Below are 23,059 nucleotides of genomic sequence, written 5' to 3'. Positions count from 1 at the left end.
CCCACCCCCACCCTGCAGGAGCATCTTTACTAGGCCAGCTCTGTGAGCCAGCACAGCCGGCCTCTCCCCCAGAGGACCAACGTAGACACTCCAACCAAGTCTACTGATCACAGAGTACTCTAAGGTATCAGTTTCAGTTCTGGTGGAAATAGGAGCAGGTGTTTTTTTTTTTTTTGGTTTTTTTTTTTTGTTTTTTTTTCCTTTTTCTTGTCTTTTTCCTCTCTTTTTTGGAATCAGGCCTATAGTTTTTTGTTCCCTTTTTTTGATCAGGCTTCTTTTTATTTCTTTTCCTTCTTTTTTTCCCATCTTTTTTAATTTTCTTTTTCTTTGGAATCAGGCTTATAGTTTTTTGTTTCCTTTTTTATTCCTTTTCCTTTTCTCTTTTTCTGGATGAGGTTTTTTGTTGTTGTTGTTTTTAAATCAGGCTTATTTTAACAAACAAATCAAAGCACACCTAGTTAAAGATCCAAACACTCCCTAGTGAAAGCAAGAAGGAACTCTGCAGAGGACTGATCTGGGAAAAAGCAGCAGAAGCATTTCACACCAGAAGCATTTCCTGAAGCACCATGCTCTAGACAGAGTATAACCCCTTCTTAATATAGCATTACACTTAGAAGCAGAAAATACAACAAGCTTTCATTAACACAAAAGACAGAAAACTAGATAAAATGACAAGACAGGGAATTCTCCCCCAAAGAAAGACCAAGAAGAAACACAGCCAGGGATGTGCTCAAAAAAGGTAAGTAATATATCTAAGTAAGAATTTAGAATAACAGTCATAAGAATACTAGCTAGGCTTGAAAAAAGCATATAAAACACCAGAGAAACACTTGCTGCAGAGAAAGAGACCTAAAAACTAGTCAGGCTGAAATAACAAATGCTATAACTGAAATGCAAAACCGACTGGATGTGATTAAAGGATGGAGGAAGCAGAGGACTGAATAGGTGATATAGAAGATAAAATTATGGAAAATAATGAAGCTGAAAAGGAGAGGGAAAGAAAACTGTAAGATCATGAATACAGACTTAGGGAAATCAGTGATTCTACAAAGTGCAATAACATATGTATCATAGGAGTCCCAGAAAAAAAAAAAGCAGGAAAAAGGGATAGAAGGTTTATTTGAACACATTATAGCTGATAACCTCCCTAATCTGGGGGAAGGAAATAGGCATTCAAGTCCAAGGGACACAGAGGATTCCACTCAAAATCAACAAAAACAGGTTAACACCATGACATATCATAGTGAAACCTGAAAAATATAAACAAAATTCTGAAAGCAGTTAGGGACAAAAGGTCCTTAACCTTCAAGGGTAGACACATAAAGTTAGCAAAAGACCTGTCCACAGAAAGTTGGCAGACCAGGAAGGAGTGGCATAATATATTCATCATGCTAAACAGGAAACATATGCATCCAAGAATACTTTATTCAGCAAGGCAGTCATTCAGAATAGAAGGAGAGATACAAGGTTTCCAAGACAAGCAAAAACTAAACCAGTTCTTCAAGAATTATTAAAGGGGACCCTTTAAGTAGGAAAGAGAGACCAAAAGCAACAAAGACTAGAAAGCAACAGAGACAATCTAAATGTACAGCAACTTTATAGGTAATACAGCAGCACTGTGAATGGCATCACATAGAGTGTTAAAAAAAAAAAGACCTTTTGATATGCTGCTTACAAGAGACTCATTTTAGACCCAAAGACATGTCCAAAATGAAAGGGAAGGGGTGGAGAACCAGTTATCATGCCAATGGACATCAAACAAAGCTGGAGTAGCCATACTTATATCAGACAAATAAGACTTTATTTATTTTTTAAATGTTTATTTATTTTTGAGACAGAGAGAGAGTGTGTGTGTAAGTGGGGGAAGGGCAGAGAGAGAGGGAGACAGAGAACCCGAAGCAGGCTCAGCAGTGTCTGCCCAGAGCCCAACATGGGGCTAGAACTCACAAACCATGAGATCATGACTTAAGCTAAAGTTGGATGCTTAACTGACTGAGCCACCCAGGTGCCCCCAGACAAACTAGATTTTAAACCAAAGATGATAGTAAGAGATCAAGGATACTATATCATAATAAAGGGGGTCTATCCAACAAGAAGAGCTAATAATTTTAAATATTTATGCCCCCAACTTGATAGAAGCCAAATATATAAATTGATTAATAACAAACTTAAACTCATTGATAATAATACAGTAATAGTAGGGGACTTTAACACCATACCTACATCAATAGATAGGTCATCTAAGCAGAAGATAAACAAGGAAACAATGGCTTTGAATGACACACTGAACCAGATGGACTTAACAGATATATTCAGAGCATTTCATCCTAACACAACAGAATACACGTTCTTTTCAAGTGCACAAGGAACTTTTTCCAGAATAGATCACATACTGGGTCACAAATCAGGCCTCAACCACTACAAAAAGATCGAGATCGTACCATGCATATTTTCAGACCACAACACTCTGAAACTTGAAGTCAACCACAAGAAAAAAATTTAAAGCCCTCAAATATATGGAGGTTAAAGAACATCCTGTTAAAGAATGAGTGGATCGGTTAACCAGGAAATTAAAGAAGAAATGAAAAAGTACATTGAAGCCAATGAAAATGAAAATATAACAGTCCAAAAGTGTAAAGGCAGTCCTAAGAGGGAAGTATATAGCAATTCAGGCCTTCCTCAAGAAGGAAGAAAAATCTCAAATATACAACCTAACCTTACACCTAAAAAAGCTGGAAAAAGGACAGCAAATAAAGCTCAAAACCAGCAAAAGAAGGGAAATAACAAAGATTAGAGCAAAAACAAGTTATATAGAAAAAACAAAAACAAAAAACAGATCAACTAAACCAGGAACTGGTTTTTGAAAGAATTAACAAAATTGATAAAACCCTAGCCAGACTTACCAAAAAGAAAAGAGAAAGGACCCAAACTGATAAAATCATGAATGAAAGAAGAGAGACCACCACCAAAACCACAAAAATACAATTATAAGAGAATATTATGAGCAATGATATGCCAATAAATTGGGCAACCTGGAACAAATGAATAAATAATATAAACTACCAAAAACAGGAAGAACTAGAAAATTTGAAGATACCCGTTACAAATAAGGAAATTGAATCAGTAATAAAAAAAATCTCTCAATAAGCAAGAGTACAGGGCCAGATGGCTTCCCAGAGGAATTCTACCAAACATCCAAAAAAGAATACCTATTCTTTTGGAACTGTTCCAACAAAAAGAAATGGAAGGAAAACTTACAAACTCATTCTATAAGGCCAACATTACCTTGGTTCCAAAACCAGACAAATATCCCACTAAAATGGAAAGTTGCAGACCAATATTTCTAATGAACAATGGTGCAAAAATTCTAAGACACTAGCAAACTGAATCCTTAGTATATTAAAAGAAGTATTCACCATGATCAAGTGGGATTTATTCCTCAGAATCTGCAAATCAATGTGATATACCACATTAAGAAAAGGAGAAGAACCATATGGTTCAATAGATGCAGAAAAAGCATTAGATAAAATACAGTATCCTTTCTTGATAAACACCCTCAAAAAAGTGGTAATAGAAGGAACATACCTCAACATCATAAAGGCCATATATCAAAGACCCACAGCTAATATCATCCTCTAAGGTCAAGAACATAACAGTAACATCCACCCTCACCACTGTTGTTCAACACAGTACTGGAAGTCCTAGCCTCAGCAATCAGACAACAAAAAGAAAAAAGGCAGGGAAGAAATCAAACTTTCAATATTTGCAGACAACATGATACTCTTTGTGGAAAACCCAAAGACTCCACCAAAAAATTGCTAGAACGGGTACATGAATTCAGCAAAGTCACAGGATATAAAAATCAACAAATCCATTACATTTCTATACACCAATAATGAAACAGCAGAAAGAATTATGAAGGAATCAGTCCCATTTACAACTGCACCAAAAACCATTAAGACACCTAGGAATAAACCTAACCAAAGAGGTTAAAAAAAATGTGTATGCTGAAAACTATAGAACACTTATGAATAAAATTGAAGACAACACAAAAAAATGGAAAAAACACCCCATGCTCACGGATTGGAAGAACAAATATTGTTAAAATTTCTATACTACCCAAAGAAACCTACATATTCAATGCAATCCCTATCAAAATAGCACCAGCATGCTTCACAGAGCTAGAGCAAATGATTTTAAAATTTGTATGGAATCAGAAAAGATCCTGAAAAGCCAAAGTAACATTGAAAAAGAAAAATCAAATCTGGAAGCATCACAATTCTTGACTTCAAGCTGTATTACAAAGCTGTCATCATCAAGACAGTATAGGACTTGCACAAAAACAGACACAGATTAATGGAACAGAACAGAGGACCCAGAAATGGACCCCAAACGATATGGTCAACTAATTGTTGACAGAGCAGGAAAGATTATCTAATGGGAAAAAGTCTCTTTAGCAAATGGTGTTTGGAAAACTGGACAGCAACATGCAGAAGAATGAACCTGGACCACTTTCTTACACCATACACAAAAATAAACTCAAAATGGATGAAAACCCTAAATGTGAGATGGGAAACCATCAAAACCCTAGAAGAGAACACAGGCAGCAACCCCTGTGACCTTGGCTGCAGCAACTTCGTACGAGACAAGTCTCTGGAGGCAAGGGAAACAAAAGCTCTTGGCAAAGGAAACAATCAACAAAACTAAAAGGCAACCAATGGGATGAGAGAAGATAGTTGCCAATGACATATAGGATAAAGGGTTAATATCTAAAATCTGTGACGAACTTATCAAACTCAACACCCCAAAGATAGTACAGTTAAGAAATGGCCAGAAGACATGAGAAGACTTCTCCAAAGAAGACATACAAATGACAAAGAGACACATGAAAAGATATTCAACATTACTTATCATCAGGGAAAAACAAAAACCACAATGAGATACCACCTCACACCTGTCAGAATGACTAAAATTAACAACCCGGGAAACAGCAGATGTTGGTCAGGATGCAGAGAAAGGGGAACCCTCTTGCACTGTTGGTGGGAATGCAAGCTGGAACAGCCACTGTGGATAACGGTGTGGAGGTTCCTGGGAAAGTTAAAGATAAAACTATCCTATGACCCAGCAATTGCACTAGGTATTTACCCAAAGGATACAAAAAAGGTATTTACCCAAAGGATACAACTACATACTATCAAATTTGTTTCCTAACACACATATATGTACCAATAGTAAAATAAGTGACAGGAAAATAACTTTGAAATCATTTAGCATTCAATTAAAGGATAACTTTGACAGTAAAATTGTTCTAGAATCTCAGGTCTATAAAAAAATATGGGAGTCCAGTAATATATAAAACATGGTATTGCTTAAAAAGCCCTTAATCTGAGCCCTCTTTAGACCGAAATGAGATCTTCAAAGTGTACTTGACAAAAACAGACTCCTTTCTTTTTCTCCTTCTCTAAGTAGGTAGGCAAATAAAATTTTACTGATAAAGTAATCCAGGAGGCTTTTAACAGAATTCAGGAGACAATTTAATTAAATTGCATGAAATGAGATATGTTGATGACAAACCTATAAAACAAGTATCTTAAGCACAACAAAAATTAAACAGAGACATTATATCTCAGGATTTGAGAACGCAGTTAACAATCAGTAGATAAAGTCTATCTACATGGAACTAGACCATTTTTACTTTTCTTGATATTAGAATTGTTACTATACTCAGGAAATATTTGAAGAATTAGTTTCTTTTTTTTTTTTAATTTTTTTTAACGTTTATTTATTTTTGAAACAGAGAGAGACAGAGCATGAACGGGGGAGGGTCAGAGAGAGGGAGACACAGAATCCGAAACAGGCTCTAGGCTCCGAGCTGTCAGCACAGAGCCCGACACGGGGCTCGAACTCACGGATCGCGAGATCATGACCTGAGCTGAAGTCGGTCGCTTAACCAACTGAGCCACCCAGGCGCCCCAAGAATTAGTTTCTTTATATCACAGTTTGACTCTACTTTTCATATACTCATTTCAATCTCTAGGGTCTTCTCCTTTTAAAACAGAAATTCAACAAAGTTCCTTTTAAACATTAAATAGACTCAAGTGTTTGCATCAGGGCTAGATATATTACCTTAACCCATAATTGAGGTTTCTATTTATTCAGCTCCTGAGTAGATCCATGGCATTGTTATTTACAGAACTCCTAGTCCATAACGTTAGTGGAACAAGGTTTTAGTACCTATAAACATTTTAAGATTAGAATATGGCTTAAACATTACTGCCTGAAAGCAAATGAAGAACAAGTAATTTGTAAAGCTCAATTAGTAATCCCGAATGGGTAGGAAAAAATGCCTGTAATACAGATGATGGCTGTGCTACTTACATCTGTAGTAACTTTGGATACAGTCAGTGAAGTAAATTAATCAAGAGGATTTATCACTTAAAAGACTATTCTACGTCCTTATGTAAATAAAAAAGATAATTTTTCTTTTTACATTATTTATAACTACCAATATATGTATACCATGCTTAAAAACAAGAGGCCTGGAGGTACAGTAACTGGGCTGCCAGTCTCAGGTGCAACCCTATCTGTATCTGTGTGACCTTGAGCAAATTACTTCGTCTGTCTATGGCTCAATTAACCTCATCGAAAATGGGGATAATGATGATTCTCATGATGCCTATACCTATTGTTATGAGAATCCAGTGGTATGATGTTTGTAAAATACTTACTGAGAACAATGCCTGGCATTTCAGATATCAACAGATGTTAGAAATTGATTATGTAGATGTCGCTTCAAAATATAGCTATATAAACCAATCAAGATATTACTGAATTTCAGCTTCTTATAATAGGATATTCAGGTGAACGTTTGGAAGGAATTTAATGAAAAAGAAAATCTGACTATTGCCAATCAATGAACATTAAGTAGAAAATGAGTTACATACCAAGTATTAGACTTGTATTAATTAAGTGGTATCTGGACGATTTGGGGCATGAAACAGAGTATCTGAGATCTCTTATTACTTTTCCATTCTTATACATGGAGAGGATTTTATTAAATTACTTGAAAAGTGATCATCTCAACATGAAACTTTGACCATATAGGAATGCTGCAAATCAAGGCCCAAATCCCAAGTTATCAACTTGTGAAAAACGAACAGCTTGAAGCCCTGAGTATTACAATAGCAAACTTGATTAAATTATTCCCTAGGTGTAGGAGCTAGACTGCCACTGATTGTCCCTCCACATGTCCACTGTTTTAATTCTTCTCAACAAGCTTGCTTTGACCAAATCACATGTTACCTAATTCATACTAATTTTCCACAAGGTCTTCTCTACATCTGGTGTATATTACTTTCATTATCCTAATTAGCTATTAATTATGCTTTTCTCACAATATATAAAATGTACGTGCACTCTTGCAAGAACTGTGTTTGACAGATATTCACACTTATTTAACTTTAACAGCTCCACCTAAAGACAAGAATAGCAAAAATGTCTTGAAGTGACTAATTACGTATTTGGGAGGGAAAAAATAGATTTGCTTAAAATTTTTCATTTGGATGGTCACGTGCTATCTATATTAAAAATAATGAAGATTCCATGCCACATTTTTATGGACATTACATAAAATAGGGCAACCCATAAGCATGCAAATTACCACATGTCTGAAATTATACAAAGTCTGCCTTCTTGTTTAACTTTTATAGAAATTTGTATTTATGGCCACTAAGCAGTAAGTCCATGTCTTCCTATTGTGTGTATGCAGTGGAAAAACCTAAAGGGTGGAGCCAGAAATATTTATAAGGTTTACTGAATGAAAAATGATACTGCACTATAAACATTTCAGTGTATCTATTCGTGGGTCTGCCAAGTACAAGGAAGGCTCTGGGGACACAAAACTGAAAGTCAATACCTATGTCAGCATCTATATAATCCATAAATCTACATACAATGTAGGGTATGAGCATTCCAGTGTAAGTACACACAAGTACAGAAGAAGGAGGGGCACCTAATCTACACTTAAAGGAGGACTGGAGGGCCGCCTGGGTGGCTCAGTTGGTTAAGCATCGAACTTCGGCTCAGGTCATGATCTCACAGTTCGTGAGTTCAAGCCCCGTATCGGGCTCTGTGCTGACAGCTCAGAGCCTGGAGCCCGCTTCAGAGTCTCTGTGTGTCTCTCTCTCTGCCCCTCCCCACTCATGCTCTTTCTGTCTTAAAAATAAGTAAAACATTAAAAAAAAAAAAAAAAAGAGGACTGGAAAGTCTTAGAAGAATTTTAAGCAAGGAATATGATCAGATTTGTGGGGTTTTTTTAATGTTTATTTATTTACTTTGAGAGAGAGAGAGAGAGAGAGAGAGAGAGAGAGAGCGCAAGCAGGGGAGAAGCAGAGAGAGAGAGGGAGAGAGAGAATCTCAAACAGGCTCCATGCTGTAAGCACAGAGCCTGATGCAGGGCTCAATCTCATGAACCATGAGATCATGACCTAAGCCTAAATTAAGAATCAGTTACTTCACGAACTGAGCCACCAGGTGCCCCCAGATTTATGTTTTTGTACAAATGGTACAAATGTGGGAAGTGGATCGGGGAGGGAGAAGGTAAGGCTGAGGCATAGATTGGAACCTAACCCAGCACCACCATCTGTAATTATAACCACTCTAGCTAGTATAAGCTTGCTTTGGGAAGTGGAGAACTGTCAAACAGCTGGCACTACCAACATCCTGAGAAAAGACAGCAGCCCCCAAACAGGTGCTCTAATCGTAACACCAATAGAACATTCTCAGATTTTCCCTTATAGAATTCTTTAAATAGCACAGAGAAACATCACTCATCAATTTTAAGAATATTCATGGATTTCTACCTTATGTAAGGAGTTGTATTAACTCTAAGGGAATGCAAACATACAAAAAGTAATATTCTGTATTCAAACACCTTCCAATCTAACAAAGAATTAACATATCCTGGAATAATTAATCCCCTTCCTGACTACCATAATGTCAGTATAATTATATAGTCTGTTTGTACTTGGACAACTATATGCCTATATGGATCAGTCCATAGTATGCTGTGGTTAATATAGAATGGCTTTGGTTAATATATAACGGTTAATATATAACGGCTCACTGAATTATGTACTAGTACAGTTTAACAGTATAAATGAATACATAAAATACAAATAAAATATAATTACAAACCAAATATACCTTAACTTCATTGAAGTTATTATTGAAAAAGATGGGTTTTAGAAGTTGCCTAAAGACTCACATAACAAAATAAAACTGTTTTAGTTCATAAATCCAAAATCCAGAAAGTTCAGAAACCAAGGGAAAGAACAAACTAATCTACTATACATGTAGGCAGGTTGATTTCATAATTATATAATATTGCTAAGGCCACTGAACTCACTGGGTCTCTCAGATTATAAACAGTGGCAGGCATTCCTGATCAGATGCCTAAGCTACATATTTTTAGCTTTATTGGAAATATTGCAAGCAGGGAGAGAATCTTGTTACTTCATTTGTCATCCCACTTTACCACCCCTCTTCTCTTCTTAAACATCAGTGAATAATTTGATGCAGAGATTCCATCAAGATCAACCAATAAATACCATCTATAAAAGCCTTAAGCAAAGTCTCACTTCACCACGGCTGCTCCAACATTTCTAAAAACTGCTGCCAATTGTTAATTGAGTTTACCTAAATCAAAGCAGCCTCAAAATTATCCCTTGTTCTAAGATCTTGTTTTCAGAAATCATTAGGATCTAATAAAGTTATATATATGAATATGGCAAAGGCAAAGATTCATCGTCATATATTTACATGGACAAGGAACATTATCATAGAGGGAGAGTGACATCTAATAGAAGAGAATTTCAACAGATAACACACTAAGATGTAAAAAATGAAGCATTTCCACTAGAAGGAAATTATAAAAGGGAGCAATTTCACAGGCAAATGTGATCGCACAATAAAGGTAGCAGATTAATCACTTATGTAATCAAAGAACTCCCAACAAACAAAAAGTCCAGGACCAGCTTAACAGATGAATTCTACCCAACGCTTAAAAAAGAGTTAATACCCATTCTTCTTTTAACCAATATGGAGGTTAAAACACAAAAGTTGTGAGATCAATTTCATCCACAAAAATCAGTCAAGGAATACACAAAATAAAAGGATGCAAAATATAACATCATATACATACAATGTGGAGGAGAAAGTAACAATTTAGTGCCTTTAGAATGGGATCAAACTTAAGTGACCATCAACTGGATACAAATTGCTGTATACTTTGGATGTTATATATGATCCTCATGGTAACTGAAAAATCAAAAGCCTGTAATAGATACACAAAAATAAAGAGAAAGAAATCCATGCATAACACTAAAGAAAGCCATAAAACCACAAGGGAAGAGAACAAGAGAAGAAACAGAGAAGAACGACAAAGCAATCATAAAACAAGCAATAAAGTGGCAATAAATACATGCCTACCAATAATTAAAAGTAAATGGACTAAATTCTTCAATCAAAAGACACAAGGTGATTGAGCAGATTCAAAAAATAAGACCACCTATATACTGTCTATCAGAGACTCACCTCAGACCTAAAGATACTAGGTGCAGACTGAAAATGAAGGGATAAAAAAACATACATACATGGAAGTGGGGGAAAAAAGCTACAGTAGCAATACTTTTATTAGACAAGATACTTAATACTGTAGCAAAAGACAAAGAAGGGCACTACATAAGGGGTACAATCCAACAAGAGGATGTAACAATTTATCTATGCACTCAACATGGAAGCACATAAATACATAAAGGAATTATTAACATACATAAAGGGAGGAATTGACAGGAATGCAGTAATATTAGGGGAGTTTAACACCCCGTTTACATCACTGGATAGATCATCCAAACGGAAAACCAGGAAATAGTGGCTATGAATGTTACACTAGATCAGATAGACCTAACAGATATATACATTCTGTCTAAAAACAGCAGAATACACATTCTTTCCAAGTGCACATGGAACATTCTCCAGGAGTGACCATATGTTAGTCCACAAAACAAGTCTCCATAAATTTAAGAAGACTAAAATCATATCATGCATCTTTTCTGACCACAAGGGTATAAAACTAGAAATCAATTACAAGAAAACAACTGGAAAAAACACACATGTGGAGGCTAAGCACCATGCTATTAAACAACGGGAAAATCAAGAGATCAAATAGGAAATAAAAAAATACATGGAAACAAATGAAAATAAAAACATAACTGTCCAAAATCTTTGGGATGCAGCAAAAGAAACAGTTCTAAAAGGAAAGTTTTATACAACACAGACCCACCTCAAGAAACAAGAGAAAACTAAAGCAAACAACTCAACCTTACATCTAAAGGAGCAAGAAAAATAAGAACAAAACCCAACACCAGTAGAAGTAAGGAAATAATAAAGATTAGAGCAGAAATAAGTGAAATAGAGACAACATACACACACACACACACACACACACACACACACAGAGAGAGAGAGAGAGAGAGAGAGAGAGAGAGAGAGAGAGAGAGAGAGAGAAAAGATAAAGGAAACCAAGAACTGGTTCTCTGAAAAAATCAACAAAATTGATAAATCTTCAGACCAGACTCATCAAGAAAAAAACAAGAGATAAGACCAAAGTAAATAAAATCAGAAACGAAAAAGGAGAAAAAACTAACATCACAAAAATACAAAAGATTACAAAAGAATGTTATGAAAAAATTATATGCCAACAAACTAGACAGCCTAGAAGAAATGGCTAAGTTTCTAGAAATGTGTAATCTTTCAGACTGAATCAGAAGGAAACGGAAAATTTGAACAGACCAATTGCTTCCAATAATAATTGAAAGAGCAATCAAAGAACTCCCAACAAACAAAAAGTCCGGGACCAGCTTAACAGGTGAATTCTACCCAATGCTTAAAGAAGAGTTAATGCCAATTCTTCTCAAACTCTTCCCAAAATTAGAAGAGGAAGGAAAACTTCCAAAATCATTCTATGAGGCCAGCATTACCCTGATACCAAGACCAAAGACACTACAAAAAAAGAAACTTATAGGCCAATTTCTCTGATTGACATAAATGTAAAAATCTTCAACAAAATATTAGTAAACCAAATTCAATAATACATTAAAAAATCATTCAACACCATCAAGTGGGATTTATTCCAGGGATACAGGGGGGTGGGGAGGACTCAATATTCACAAATCAATGTGATACATCAACAAGAGAAAGGATAAAAACCATATGATCATCTCAATAAATGCAGGAAAAGCATCTGACAAAGTACAATATTCATTCATAATAGATACTCTCTACAAAGTAGATTTAGAGGAAACCTACCTCAACATTACAAGGCCATATATAAAAAGCCCACAGCTAACATCATACCCAATGGTTAAAAACTGAAAAGTTTTCCTCTAAGATCAGGAAGAAGACAAGGATGCCTACTCTCACCACCTTTACTTATTAACACAGTATGGGAAGTCCCACCCCAGGAATCAGCTAAGAAAAAAAAATTAAAAGGCATCCATACTGGTAAGGAAAAATTAAAACTTTGCAGATGACATGGTACTATATGTGGGAAACTCTGAAGACTACAAAAAACTACTAGAACTAATAAATATTTTCAGTCTGGTAACAAAACACAAAATTAATACAGAGAAATCAGTTGCATTTCTACATATTAATAATGAAGTAGAAGAGCAATTAAGAAAACAGTCCCATTTACAATTGCACAAAAGGAGTAAAATACCTAGGAATACACCATGCAGGTGAACGACCTGGCCTCTGAAAGTGATAAAACATTGATGAGAGAAATTGGAGAGGACACAAATGGAAAGATACTCCATGCTTATGGACTGAAAGAAACTGTATTGTCAAAATGTTCATAAATAAATCTGTTGCACTTTTATACACCAATAATGAAGCAGCAGAAAGAGATATCAAGGAATCAATCCCACTTACAATTGCACCAAAAAGCATAAGATACCTAGGAATAAACCTAACCAAAGAGGTAAAAATCTGTACTCTGAAAACTATAGAACACTTATGAAAGAAACTGAAGACAACACAAAGAAATGGAAAACAATCCATGATCATGGATTGAAAGAACAAATATTGTTAAAATGTCTATACTACCCCAAAGCAATCTACACATTCAGTGCAATCCCTATCAAAATAACACCAGGATTCTTCAGAGCTAGAACAAACAATTCTAAAATTTGATGAAACTAGAAAAGACTTCCAAATAGCCAAAGTAGTGTTGAAAAAGAAATACCAAAGCTGGAGGCATCACAATTCCAGACTTCACACTGTATTACAAAGCTTCATCATCAAGACAGTATGGTATTGGCACAAAAACAGACACAAAAATCAATGGAACAGAAGAGAGAACACAGAAATGGACCCACAACTATATGGTCAGCTAATTGTCAACAGAGCAGGGAAGAATATCCAATGGGAAAAAGACAGTCTCTTCAGCAAATGGTCTTGGGAAAACTGGACAGCAACATGAAGAAGAATGAACCTGGACCACTTTCTTACACCACACACAAAAATAAACTCAAAATGGATGAAAACCCTAAATGTGGGACAGGAGACCATCAAAATGCTAAAAAAAAAAAAAAAAACACAGGCAGCAACCCCTATGACCTTGGCTGCAGCAACTTCTTAGGAGACAAGTCTCTGGAAGAAAGGGAAGCAAAAGCAAACATGAACTATTGGGACTTCATCAAGATAAAAAGCTTTTGCACAGCAAAGGAGACAATCAACAAAATTAAAAGGCAACTGATGGAATGGGAGAAGATAGTTGCCAATGCCATATAGGATAAAGAGTCAGCATCCAAAATCTATAAATAACTTACCAACTCAACACCCAAAAAACAAATAATCCATTAAAAAAAAATGGGCAGAAGACATGAATAGACAGTTTTCCAAAGAATACATCCAGATGGCAGACACATGAAAAGATGCTCAACATTACTCATCAGCAGGGAAATACAGACCAAATACCACGATGAGATGCCACTTCACACCTGTCAGAATGGCTAACATTAACAACTCAGGCAACAACAGATGTTGGCAAGGATGCAGAGAAAGGGGAACACTTTTGTGACATTGGTGGGAATACCAACTGGTGCAGCCACCCTGGAAAACAGTATGGAGGTTCCTCAAAAAGTTAACAATAGAACTACCTACAACCCAGCAATTGCACTATTAGGAATTTATCCAAAGGATACAAAAATGCTCATTTGAAGGGGCACATGCACCCCAATGTTTACAGCAGTGCTATCAACATTAGCCAAACTATGGAAAGAGACCAAATGTCCATCGACTAATGAATGGATAAAAAAGATGTGCACACACACACACCCAATGGAATATTAACTGGCCATCGGGAAGGAAGGAAGGAAGGAAGGAAGGAAGGAAGGAAGGAAGGAAGGGAAAGAAAGAAAGAAAGAAAGAAAGAAAGAAAGAAAGAAAGAAAGAAAGAAAGAAAGAAAGAAAGAAAGGAAGAAAGAAAGAAAAAGAAATTGCCATTTGCAGCAACATGAATGGAACTAGAGTGTGTTATGCTAAGCGAAGTGAAATAAGTCAGAGAAAGACAAGTATCAAATAATTTCACTCATGTGGAATTTTAGAAACAAAACAGATAAACATAGGGGAAGGGAAGGAAAAATAAAAGAAGATGAAAACAAGGAGTCAAACCATAAAAGACTCTTAAAAACAGAGAACAACCTGAGGTTTGCTGGAGGGGAGGTGGGGGGGATAGGATAAATGGGTGATGAGCATTAAGGAGGGCACTTGTGATGAGCACTGGGTGTATGTGATAAGTCACTAAATTTTACTCCTGAAACCAATAAAAAAAAATGTTCATACTACCCAGAGCAATCTAGATCCAATACAATCCCTATAAAAATGCCAAAAGCATTTTTTCACAGAACTAGAATAAACCTAAAATTTGTATGGGACCACAATAGACCCCAAACAGCCAAAGTAATCTTGAGAAAGAACAAACTAGGAGGTATCACAATTCCAGATTTCAGGTTATATTACAAAGCTGTAGTAATCAAAACAGTATGGTACTAGCATAAAAATAGACACATAGATCAATGGAACAGAGTAGAGCACCCAGAAATAAACCCACAAGAATATACAATAGGGAAAAGACAGTCTCTTCAACAAATAGTACTGAGAAAACTGAACAGCTACATGCCAAAAAAATGAAACTGGACTTTCTCACATCATGCACAAAAATAAACTCAAAATGAATTAAACATTTAAATGAAAGACTTGAAACCATAAAACTAGAAGAAAATATAGGTAGTAATGTGTTTGAAACTAGCTGTAGCTACATTTTTCTAGACCTGTCTCCTGAGACAAGAGAAATAAAAGCAAAAATAAACTACTGGGACTACACCAAAATAAAAAGCTTTTGCACAGCAAAAGAAACAATCAACAAACAAAAAAAACCTACTGAGAGAAGCTATTTGCAAATGATATATCCAATAAGGGGTTAATATACAGACTACATAAGGAACTTAAGCAACTCAACACCAAAAATTTTAAAAATCCAATTAAATAACAGGCAGAGGAACTGGATAGACATTTTTCCCAAGAAGACATACGAATGGCCAACAGACACATGAAAAGATGTTCAACATCACTCATCCCCAGGGAAATACAAATCAAAACCACAATGAGATGTCACCTCAAGCCTGTCACAATGGTTAAAATCAAAAACACAAGAAAAACAAGAGTTGGTGAGGATGTGTAGAAAAAAGGAACCCTTGGGACTTCCGGTGGGAATGCAAACTAATGCAGCCTATTAGAAAACAGTATTGAGGTTCCTCAAAAAATTAAAAATAGAATTACCATATGATCCAGGTATCCCATTACTGGATATCTACCAAAAGACAATGAAAACACTAATTCAAAAAAAATATGCACCCATATGATTAGTGTAACCTTATTTACAATAGCCAAGACATAGAAGCAAGCCAAGTGTCCACTGATAGATGAATGCATAAAGATGTGGCATGTGTGTACACACACACACACACACACACACACACACACTGGAATATTAGCCATAAAAATGAATGCATTCTTGCCATTTGCAACAACACAGATGGACCTAGAGGGTAGGATGTTCAATAAAGTAAGTCAGAGGAAGACCAATACCATATGATTTCACTAATTTGTGGAATTTAAGAAACAAAACAAAGAAAAAAAGAGGTAAAAACAGACTCTTAAGTATAGAGAACAGCGGGAGAGAGGTTGGGGACATGGGTGAACCAGATAAATGGGATTAAGTGTACCCTTATCCTGATGGGCACTGAGTAACATATGGAACCGTTGAATCACTACATTGTACAGCTGCAACTAGTGAAACACTGCAGTTAAAATTTTAAAAACAGGACACTTGTGATCATCACTAATGCACAGAATGATTGAATCATTATATAAAACATTTAAAACTAATCTAACACTGTGTGTAAATTATACTTGAAAAAATAAAATAAAATGCACCCTTCATTTTTTCTCCAGCACTCCACAGTTTCCTGTACTCTGCCCTTTTTAAATTTTTAAATATTTATTTTTGAGAGAGAAAAAGAGAGAAAGAGAGAGAGAGAGACAGAGAGAGACAGAGAGAGACAGACAGGTGGAGGGAGGGAAGGACAGAGGGGCAGAGAGAGGGGGAGACACAGAATTCGAAGCAGGATCCAGGCTCCGAGCTGTCAGGACAGAGCCTGATGTGGTACTTAAACCTACAAGCTGTGAGATTGTGACCTGAGCCGAAGTCGGACGCTTAACTGACCAAGCCATCCAGGCGCCCTGCCCTTTTCTTTTTTGATCATGTTTATCTTGTAAAATAGTCTAAAATTTACATTTTTATCATGTTGTTTACCTCACTCCACTAGACTATAAACACGGTGAGGGCAGTAATCTCTTTACATTTCCTTCATTGATATATACAAGTGTCTCAAACAGAATGTTGGTACTCAAATACCTACTCAATTAAGTGGAGCTTATCTGGTATGACCAATGCCAAGGACCATAGGAGGAAAGTGTGCCCAACTGGCAGACAGAGAGTCCTGTGAGAAGTGGAGGCTGTGGGCCAGGCCACATAATTAACAAGTGTACCCCACTTCATTGTAAGTGACGTTGAAGTAGAATATGACCATTAATATTCCTGATACTGGACAAGTTTTATGGAACAAAGGGACAGACAATCCAAGCGTCCTGACCACTGCTCTTCTTTTTTTACTATCATTAAGAAGGCAGAATAATATCAGTTTCTGGGGTGCCTGGGTGACTCAATCAGTTAATTGTCTGACTCTTGATTTCAGGTCAAGTAATGTTTCTAGGGTCATGAAATCGAGCTACACAACAGGCTCTGTGTTGACAGTGTGGAGCCTGCTTGGAATTCTCTCTCTCCCTCTCTTTGTGCCCCTCTCCAACTCTCTCTCTCTCTCACCCTCTCAAAATAAATATACATCTTCTAAAAATTAAAAAAAAAAAAAAGACTATCAGGTTCTTTTGGACTCTAGAAGCACAGTAGTATTAGCATTGTGAAATACCTCCAGTTACCAGGGTGGTGGGAATGGACAATGCACTCATTATCTTCCCATATCTTCCTGAATAACAACTAGACCTGTTTTAATTTTAATAATGGTGTCAATCACTTTTTAAAAAGTCCCTACTGTGTACCAATCCCAGAGGTAAATGCTTTTGTTTGACATTGACAATATGGCCGAAAGTCAATCGCCGTTAACCTGCCACCATCAACATCAGGGTAACATTACAAGTGTGTGTCAAGAAACCTCTGCTAAATTGTCATTTCTACTACAAATGTATCCCAACGAAAATACACAATTTTTGATGAACTCTTACTTGTTGGAACAATGCCAAGAAACACAGGAGTAACTAAGCAAGTCAGATCAGTTTCCTGTCATACAAATTCAACACAATGTTTCTTTGTGAATGTCTAATGTCAGCCCTTTTACTGCCTTGAAAATGGTCTCAATGATAGGTGAGTCAATTTTGGAGACTAAGTACAATCTCAACTATATAGCATTAAAAAAATCCCTCTTTCATCCCTAACATATAGATGATGGTTACATTAGTATCATTCTATGTTTTTGGTTCTCAACCATCTCATAGCTTTATTCTAGTACAATAAAAAGTGTTAAGGGAAATGAGGAAGTAGCATAGGGATTATTGCTGTTAGCATTTAATAGTGTTAGAAACTTGATGCTTGTTTGCATTTGCTTGGAATAAGTATCCAAGGGAAAATTAAGTTCTAAGCGGAGGCTACTATTTGCAATCCCAGAAGGGGCTCCTGGGAATAGTTTGGCTTCTTTGTGGCCATAGATTTTCTGATGAAGTACACCATTCCCTAATGAAAACGACCTGGCACTGCTCCATAGGATAAAATTTGACCAACGCAAGGAACGTGATGATCAGTTTGGGAATGAGTATTTTAATAAAAGAAACATGAAACTGGCTGTGCTTTGGCAGGACATACCCCCAAACATCTTGAGAGTCATTGTCCTGGCCCACAGATGATCCCTACCACGCTGCAACTGTGCGAGTTCCCACTGACATCACTAACAATGCTGGCATGGGGACAAAGACCTGATCCAAACGCAGTCACGATGGCTTCTGCTTCATTAGAGTCACACGAAAAACAAACCAACTTCCCTGCCCCCACCCTACCCTTCCCTACCACACCCCTGTCAAGAAAAACCTACCTGGAAGCAGATCTCAGGCTCAGCAGAGCTACTCAATATGTACATTTCTAGGGAAGCATATAAAACAGGGATAGGAAAATAGCAATTGTACAAAGGAAAAGGCAAATCTTTAAAAAGAATGACACAGTAAAAATGTGATAAATGTGAAATAAAGAAGATGCAAAATGCGGACTCTGCATTAGCCACATCACAGGATTGCCAAACATCTTAACCTGTAACAATAGGCCAGCTAGTTCAGGAGGGAATCACATCTGCTTTTAAACCACATTTTATAAAAAGATACCAATGCAGTAAGATTTTCACTGTAGTGGTAATACTGAAGTTTACACATTCATTAATAAAAAACTAGTCTACATTACCCGCATAAATGCTTGATGTGTTCTGCAGTTAGCTACTTTGCTTGACACTTTCATGCTGCTTGTAATCACATCAGATGTTCCATTAGAAGAAAAGTAAAATCTTGATGGAGATTCTATCTTCCGGTTCACATCCAGACTCATGTTATAGAACAAAACTGCAAAAATGTAGAGAGAATTGCAGTTAATGCAAATAAGTACCTAAAAGCATTTATTTTTGAAATGAAAATAGTCAAAATGATATCCAGTATTTTCTTATTTCAGTGGCTTTTCAAAACTAACCTGAAATCTGGAAGACGACACATACTGAAAACACAAGTTGAAAAAATTGTTATAAAATATCAATCAACTTTTCTCTAGGTTTCTAGTTTTAACTGTTACCATCTTCAGGTATTTACTTAATCTTCCTGTATATGCTTCAAAACTACAATACTAAAATTGTAACTACTCATAAAAGTTCTAAGTTGCATATTTCTTTGGAATCCTTCTGTTCTTAGAATGTCCAACTAAAGAGCCACAGACAGAATACTGCACTCACGTATCACGTATCACTAATTTTATACACGGTGGGGTTCATTGTTGTTTCTGACTTGAGAGGTGATTGATTTTTATTATTTTTCAAAATGAAAAGTGAACAAATTGTTCAAAAGTCAAACCCATATAAACAGTTCACCCAAAGGCGTCTCCTTTTCCAGCCCTAGACCCTGATTAGTCTCCTCCATGTTTTTATTGGTTTCCAGTTTGACCTTCCAGTGCTGGTTTGTGCCAAATATAGACATCTTCTGAATAAATATTCTGGCAGTTTAGTAATATTTACTTCAAATATCACATAGTAGATAATCATCTGCTGAAGAATATCCTCAATAAGCAAAAATATAAGGAAATTTAATAAGTATCCAAAAAAAATCCAAGACAGATATTACAAAGAAAGAGCGATTTTTTTTTAATCTAAAAGAATTCTTTGCAAAACAAGCTACATTAACAGTCTGCTGAGATATCGCTCATTATATAGGAGCAATAAATTCATAAGTGATATTTTAAAGAATTTATATAATTCCTGAAGTTTTCATTTACATCTTGGGAGTAACTTATTCTTTCGGAGCGATTTTATCTACTTGTTTCAAGGAAACATAAGGATAAAACCTGTATTACTCCTACAAGTTTCAAATAAATCTTTTAACCTGACTTTTATTTATAAAATAAACAATGAAGTCCCAATCAATTGGCTTCAAAATTACAATAGCGGAGATTCAGTGTCTCAGAGATGAAAGAGTAATTGAAACAGCCATCCACAATTCATCACCAGGAGTTCAGGCAAAAAGTAAAGGAAAAAAGGGTGAATAAAAATCCATTCACAGTAAGTGGCAAAACATCGGCTTTTATGAAAAATGCTTACCATGTGAATTATTTCTCCCAAGGACTCATTCTATGCACCTCTAAAGCTTGCTTTTGTAACAGCGCTGTGATTATTTACGAGTGTCACATTTGTTTTCAACCATTTTTAAAAATATCTGGTCACAATGGAATCGGTAGTACAACAAACACGGATTTTACATAAAGGGAGATAGTCGTATCAATTCAACGTCTGTCTTTCAGCTAATCCATCAATTTGTCTGTGTTACTGGGGTCATGCCCTGAAAATGCCACTTCTTGTAACCAGGTTAAAGTTTTGCCCACTTTCCTACTATTGTATGCCTAGCCAGGACTTTTGCAGTGCACAATGAAAAGTGAGTCTGTTCTAAAGTAGATACACTACGCTCATTCTATACCTCTCATTGTAGGCTGATTCAGAAGGAGATTTCTGTTACATATCCATAGTTTGATTCGGTGTATTTGCTGCCCTTTGTGATGTTTAGATGATGAGAGTCTGCAGGGTCATGAATACAATCAACTCTGGATAGGTCCTGGGTGGCTCATGAAGTTTATCTAATTTTAATGTCCAAATAATAAATCCAAGTATGCCACTCTTCTACCATTGGCTAGTTTCACTAGTAGTTATTCTAATACTAGCTTAAGTATAACATAATTAGGAACATAACCTGCTAGAAAAAATTTAATGTGTATAAAGTCACATATATGTGATTTGAGATTAACCACAATTTTGCATGAGCCCTATCAATACTCTCTTCTCCAGAGCGGGCAACTGAGAGGTACCTATATAAAGGGAATGGACATGGCTCTCAGAAGCTGACAGTCATAGGAAATCCTCAAGAGATGTGTGTTATTTATGGAAATTGAAATCAACGTCTAGGTTTGAGATAAGCTTCTTCACTCACTCAAAAGACAAAATATAAAGAGAACAATCTCCCTCTCAGGACTTCCAATTTAAGCCAGCTCCAGCTGTGAAAGGAGCCCAGTTAAACAAAGAAGCAGCTATGGTCATGTTCTTTCTATTCTAAAGATATTTCATATATTAAGCTCAGTTTAGCTCACCCCAATACAGCAAGGTGATACTCCTGATTTACTTCTTGTCATAATTTTCAGAAAACTATATACAGCCTCTTACTGTTGCCCACTCATTGGTTAGAGTAACTTGAGAATCCAAAAGATGAGGCAGAAAGGAGTATTCACCTCTAAGGTGAAACAATGTCAGGGCTCAGAAGACGACCATGAGATTAATGAGTGAAATACACACTCAGGGTAAATTCTGTAAGGCCATCCTTACCAATATAACCTGGAACCTCTTTGCCCTTGTATGAGAAACAGAGTGTTAGATCCATGCACACAGAAGGCAATCCATTTTCAACACAGTCAAAATTTGTTCTATTTACTGACTCAGGATGTTTTAAAGAAGCTTCAACAATCACTACGGGTCTTGTCCTAAGAAGGAAATAAAATTAGCAATATTACTTTTCCTTTAGAAAAAAATGGATTTGTTTTTTCAGTTTCCATTGACCAAGTAACTTCATGAAACTGCCTTATTAGTAGAAAGTGCATATATACTCAATTACATTTCTGTGAATGAATCAAGAGAAATTTTCATTTGAGTTTCTAAAAATACTGGCTTAGCCTGAGGATTTAATTATAATAGCCACGTAAGATGGAAATACAATCCTAAAGTTCAATAAAATTTCATAATACCAAGAAAAAAGCATTATGAGGTCACCACAACTGCCAATTTTAAAAACTGCCTCCCATCATTTACAATTAAGCCCAATTGTCATTAAGCAGTGAAATGCATCAACCTTACCTCAGCACCACAGCAGAATCAGACCGAAAAGCACCAACTGCCACATCTGGAGGATGAAAAACAACAGATTAATGAACATCATTAGTCAAAAAGAATTGCTTTCCAGCCACAAATACCTATGTATCACCTTATGACTGTATCAAAACACTATTTACAGAAAATTAATTACAAAAGATATACTTACATCTTAGGATTCATTCCACATTTATCTGAGTCTATTCATCTGTAATAACATTCATCCCTTTATAATGTAAACAAACTTTATGATAAAAACTTATAAAGTTTACTAAAAAATTCAACGTTTAGACTACACATAGTCACCCAGGAATCTCCTCTCAAGGTACAAAAAAGTGTCTTTTTTTCCAGCACCTCATGTTTAATTTTCATGGGTGCCTTTCATTTTTTCAAGAACAAGGAATAAAATGTCAAGTAACTAACACGGTACAACTAATTATTTGATCATTTCTGACCCATCCTTGCATTCAAAAAAGCTTTAAAAAGGAAAGAAACAAATTACCAGTAAATTAGGACTTTTCCATACCAGTTCTATGTACTTTGTAATAAGGCAACACCCCAATAGAGCTCATTTCAATTTATGAAATAGTCAATTTAATACTCACCTACATATCCATTATTATCTGCATCAATTTGTCCAGATATAGACTGTCCAAACATACTTAATGATTGGCTGATTTGAAGTCCTTCAATTCTCTGAAAAATCGGTAAGTAGG

At 36.0% G+C, this 23,059-nt stretch overlaps 1 protein-coding gene across 1 annotated transcript in view; it reads right to left on the bottom strand.

Annotated features, from left to right (window-relative positions):
* Positions 1-23,059, bottom strand: part of ITGA4 (integrin subunit alpha 4) — a 95,098-nt gene that overhangs the window by 33,684 nt on the left and 38,355 nt on the right. The window contains exons 12-15 of the mRNA XM_043577206.1: positions 22,949-23,039; positions 22,329-22,374; positions 21,804-21,958; positions 19,142-19,296 (exon numbers count right to left, since the gene is read on the bottom strand). Of these exons, the coding sequence (XP_043433141.1) occupies positions 19,142-19,296; positions 21,804-21,958; positions 22,329-22,374; positions 22,949-23,039 (447 nt within the window). The remainder of the gene's footprint in view (positions 1-19,141; positions 19,297-21,803; positions 21,959-22,328; positions 22,375-22,948; positions 23,040-23,059) is intronic.

The sequence above is a fragment of the Prionailurus bengalensis genome, chromosome C1 (genome assembly GCF_016509475.1).
Source record: "Prionailurus bengalensis isolate Pbe53 chromosome C1, Fcat_Pben_1.1_paternal_pri, whole genome shotgun sequence".
Taxonomy (NCBI): domain Eukaryota; kingdom Metazoa; phylum Chordata; class Mammalia; order Carnivora; family Felidae; genus Prionailurus; species Prionailurus bengalensis.
Note: the sequence above shows the minus strand (reverse complement) of the source record. Positions and strands in the feature narration are given on the sequence as shown.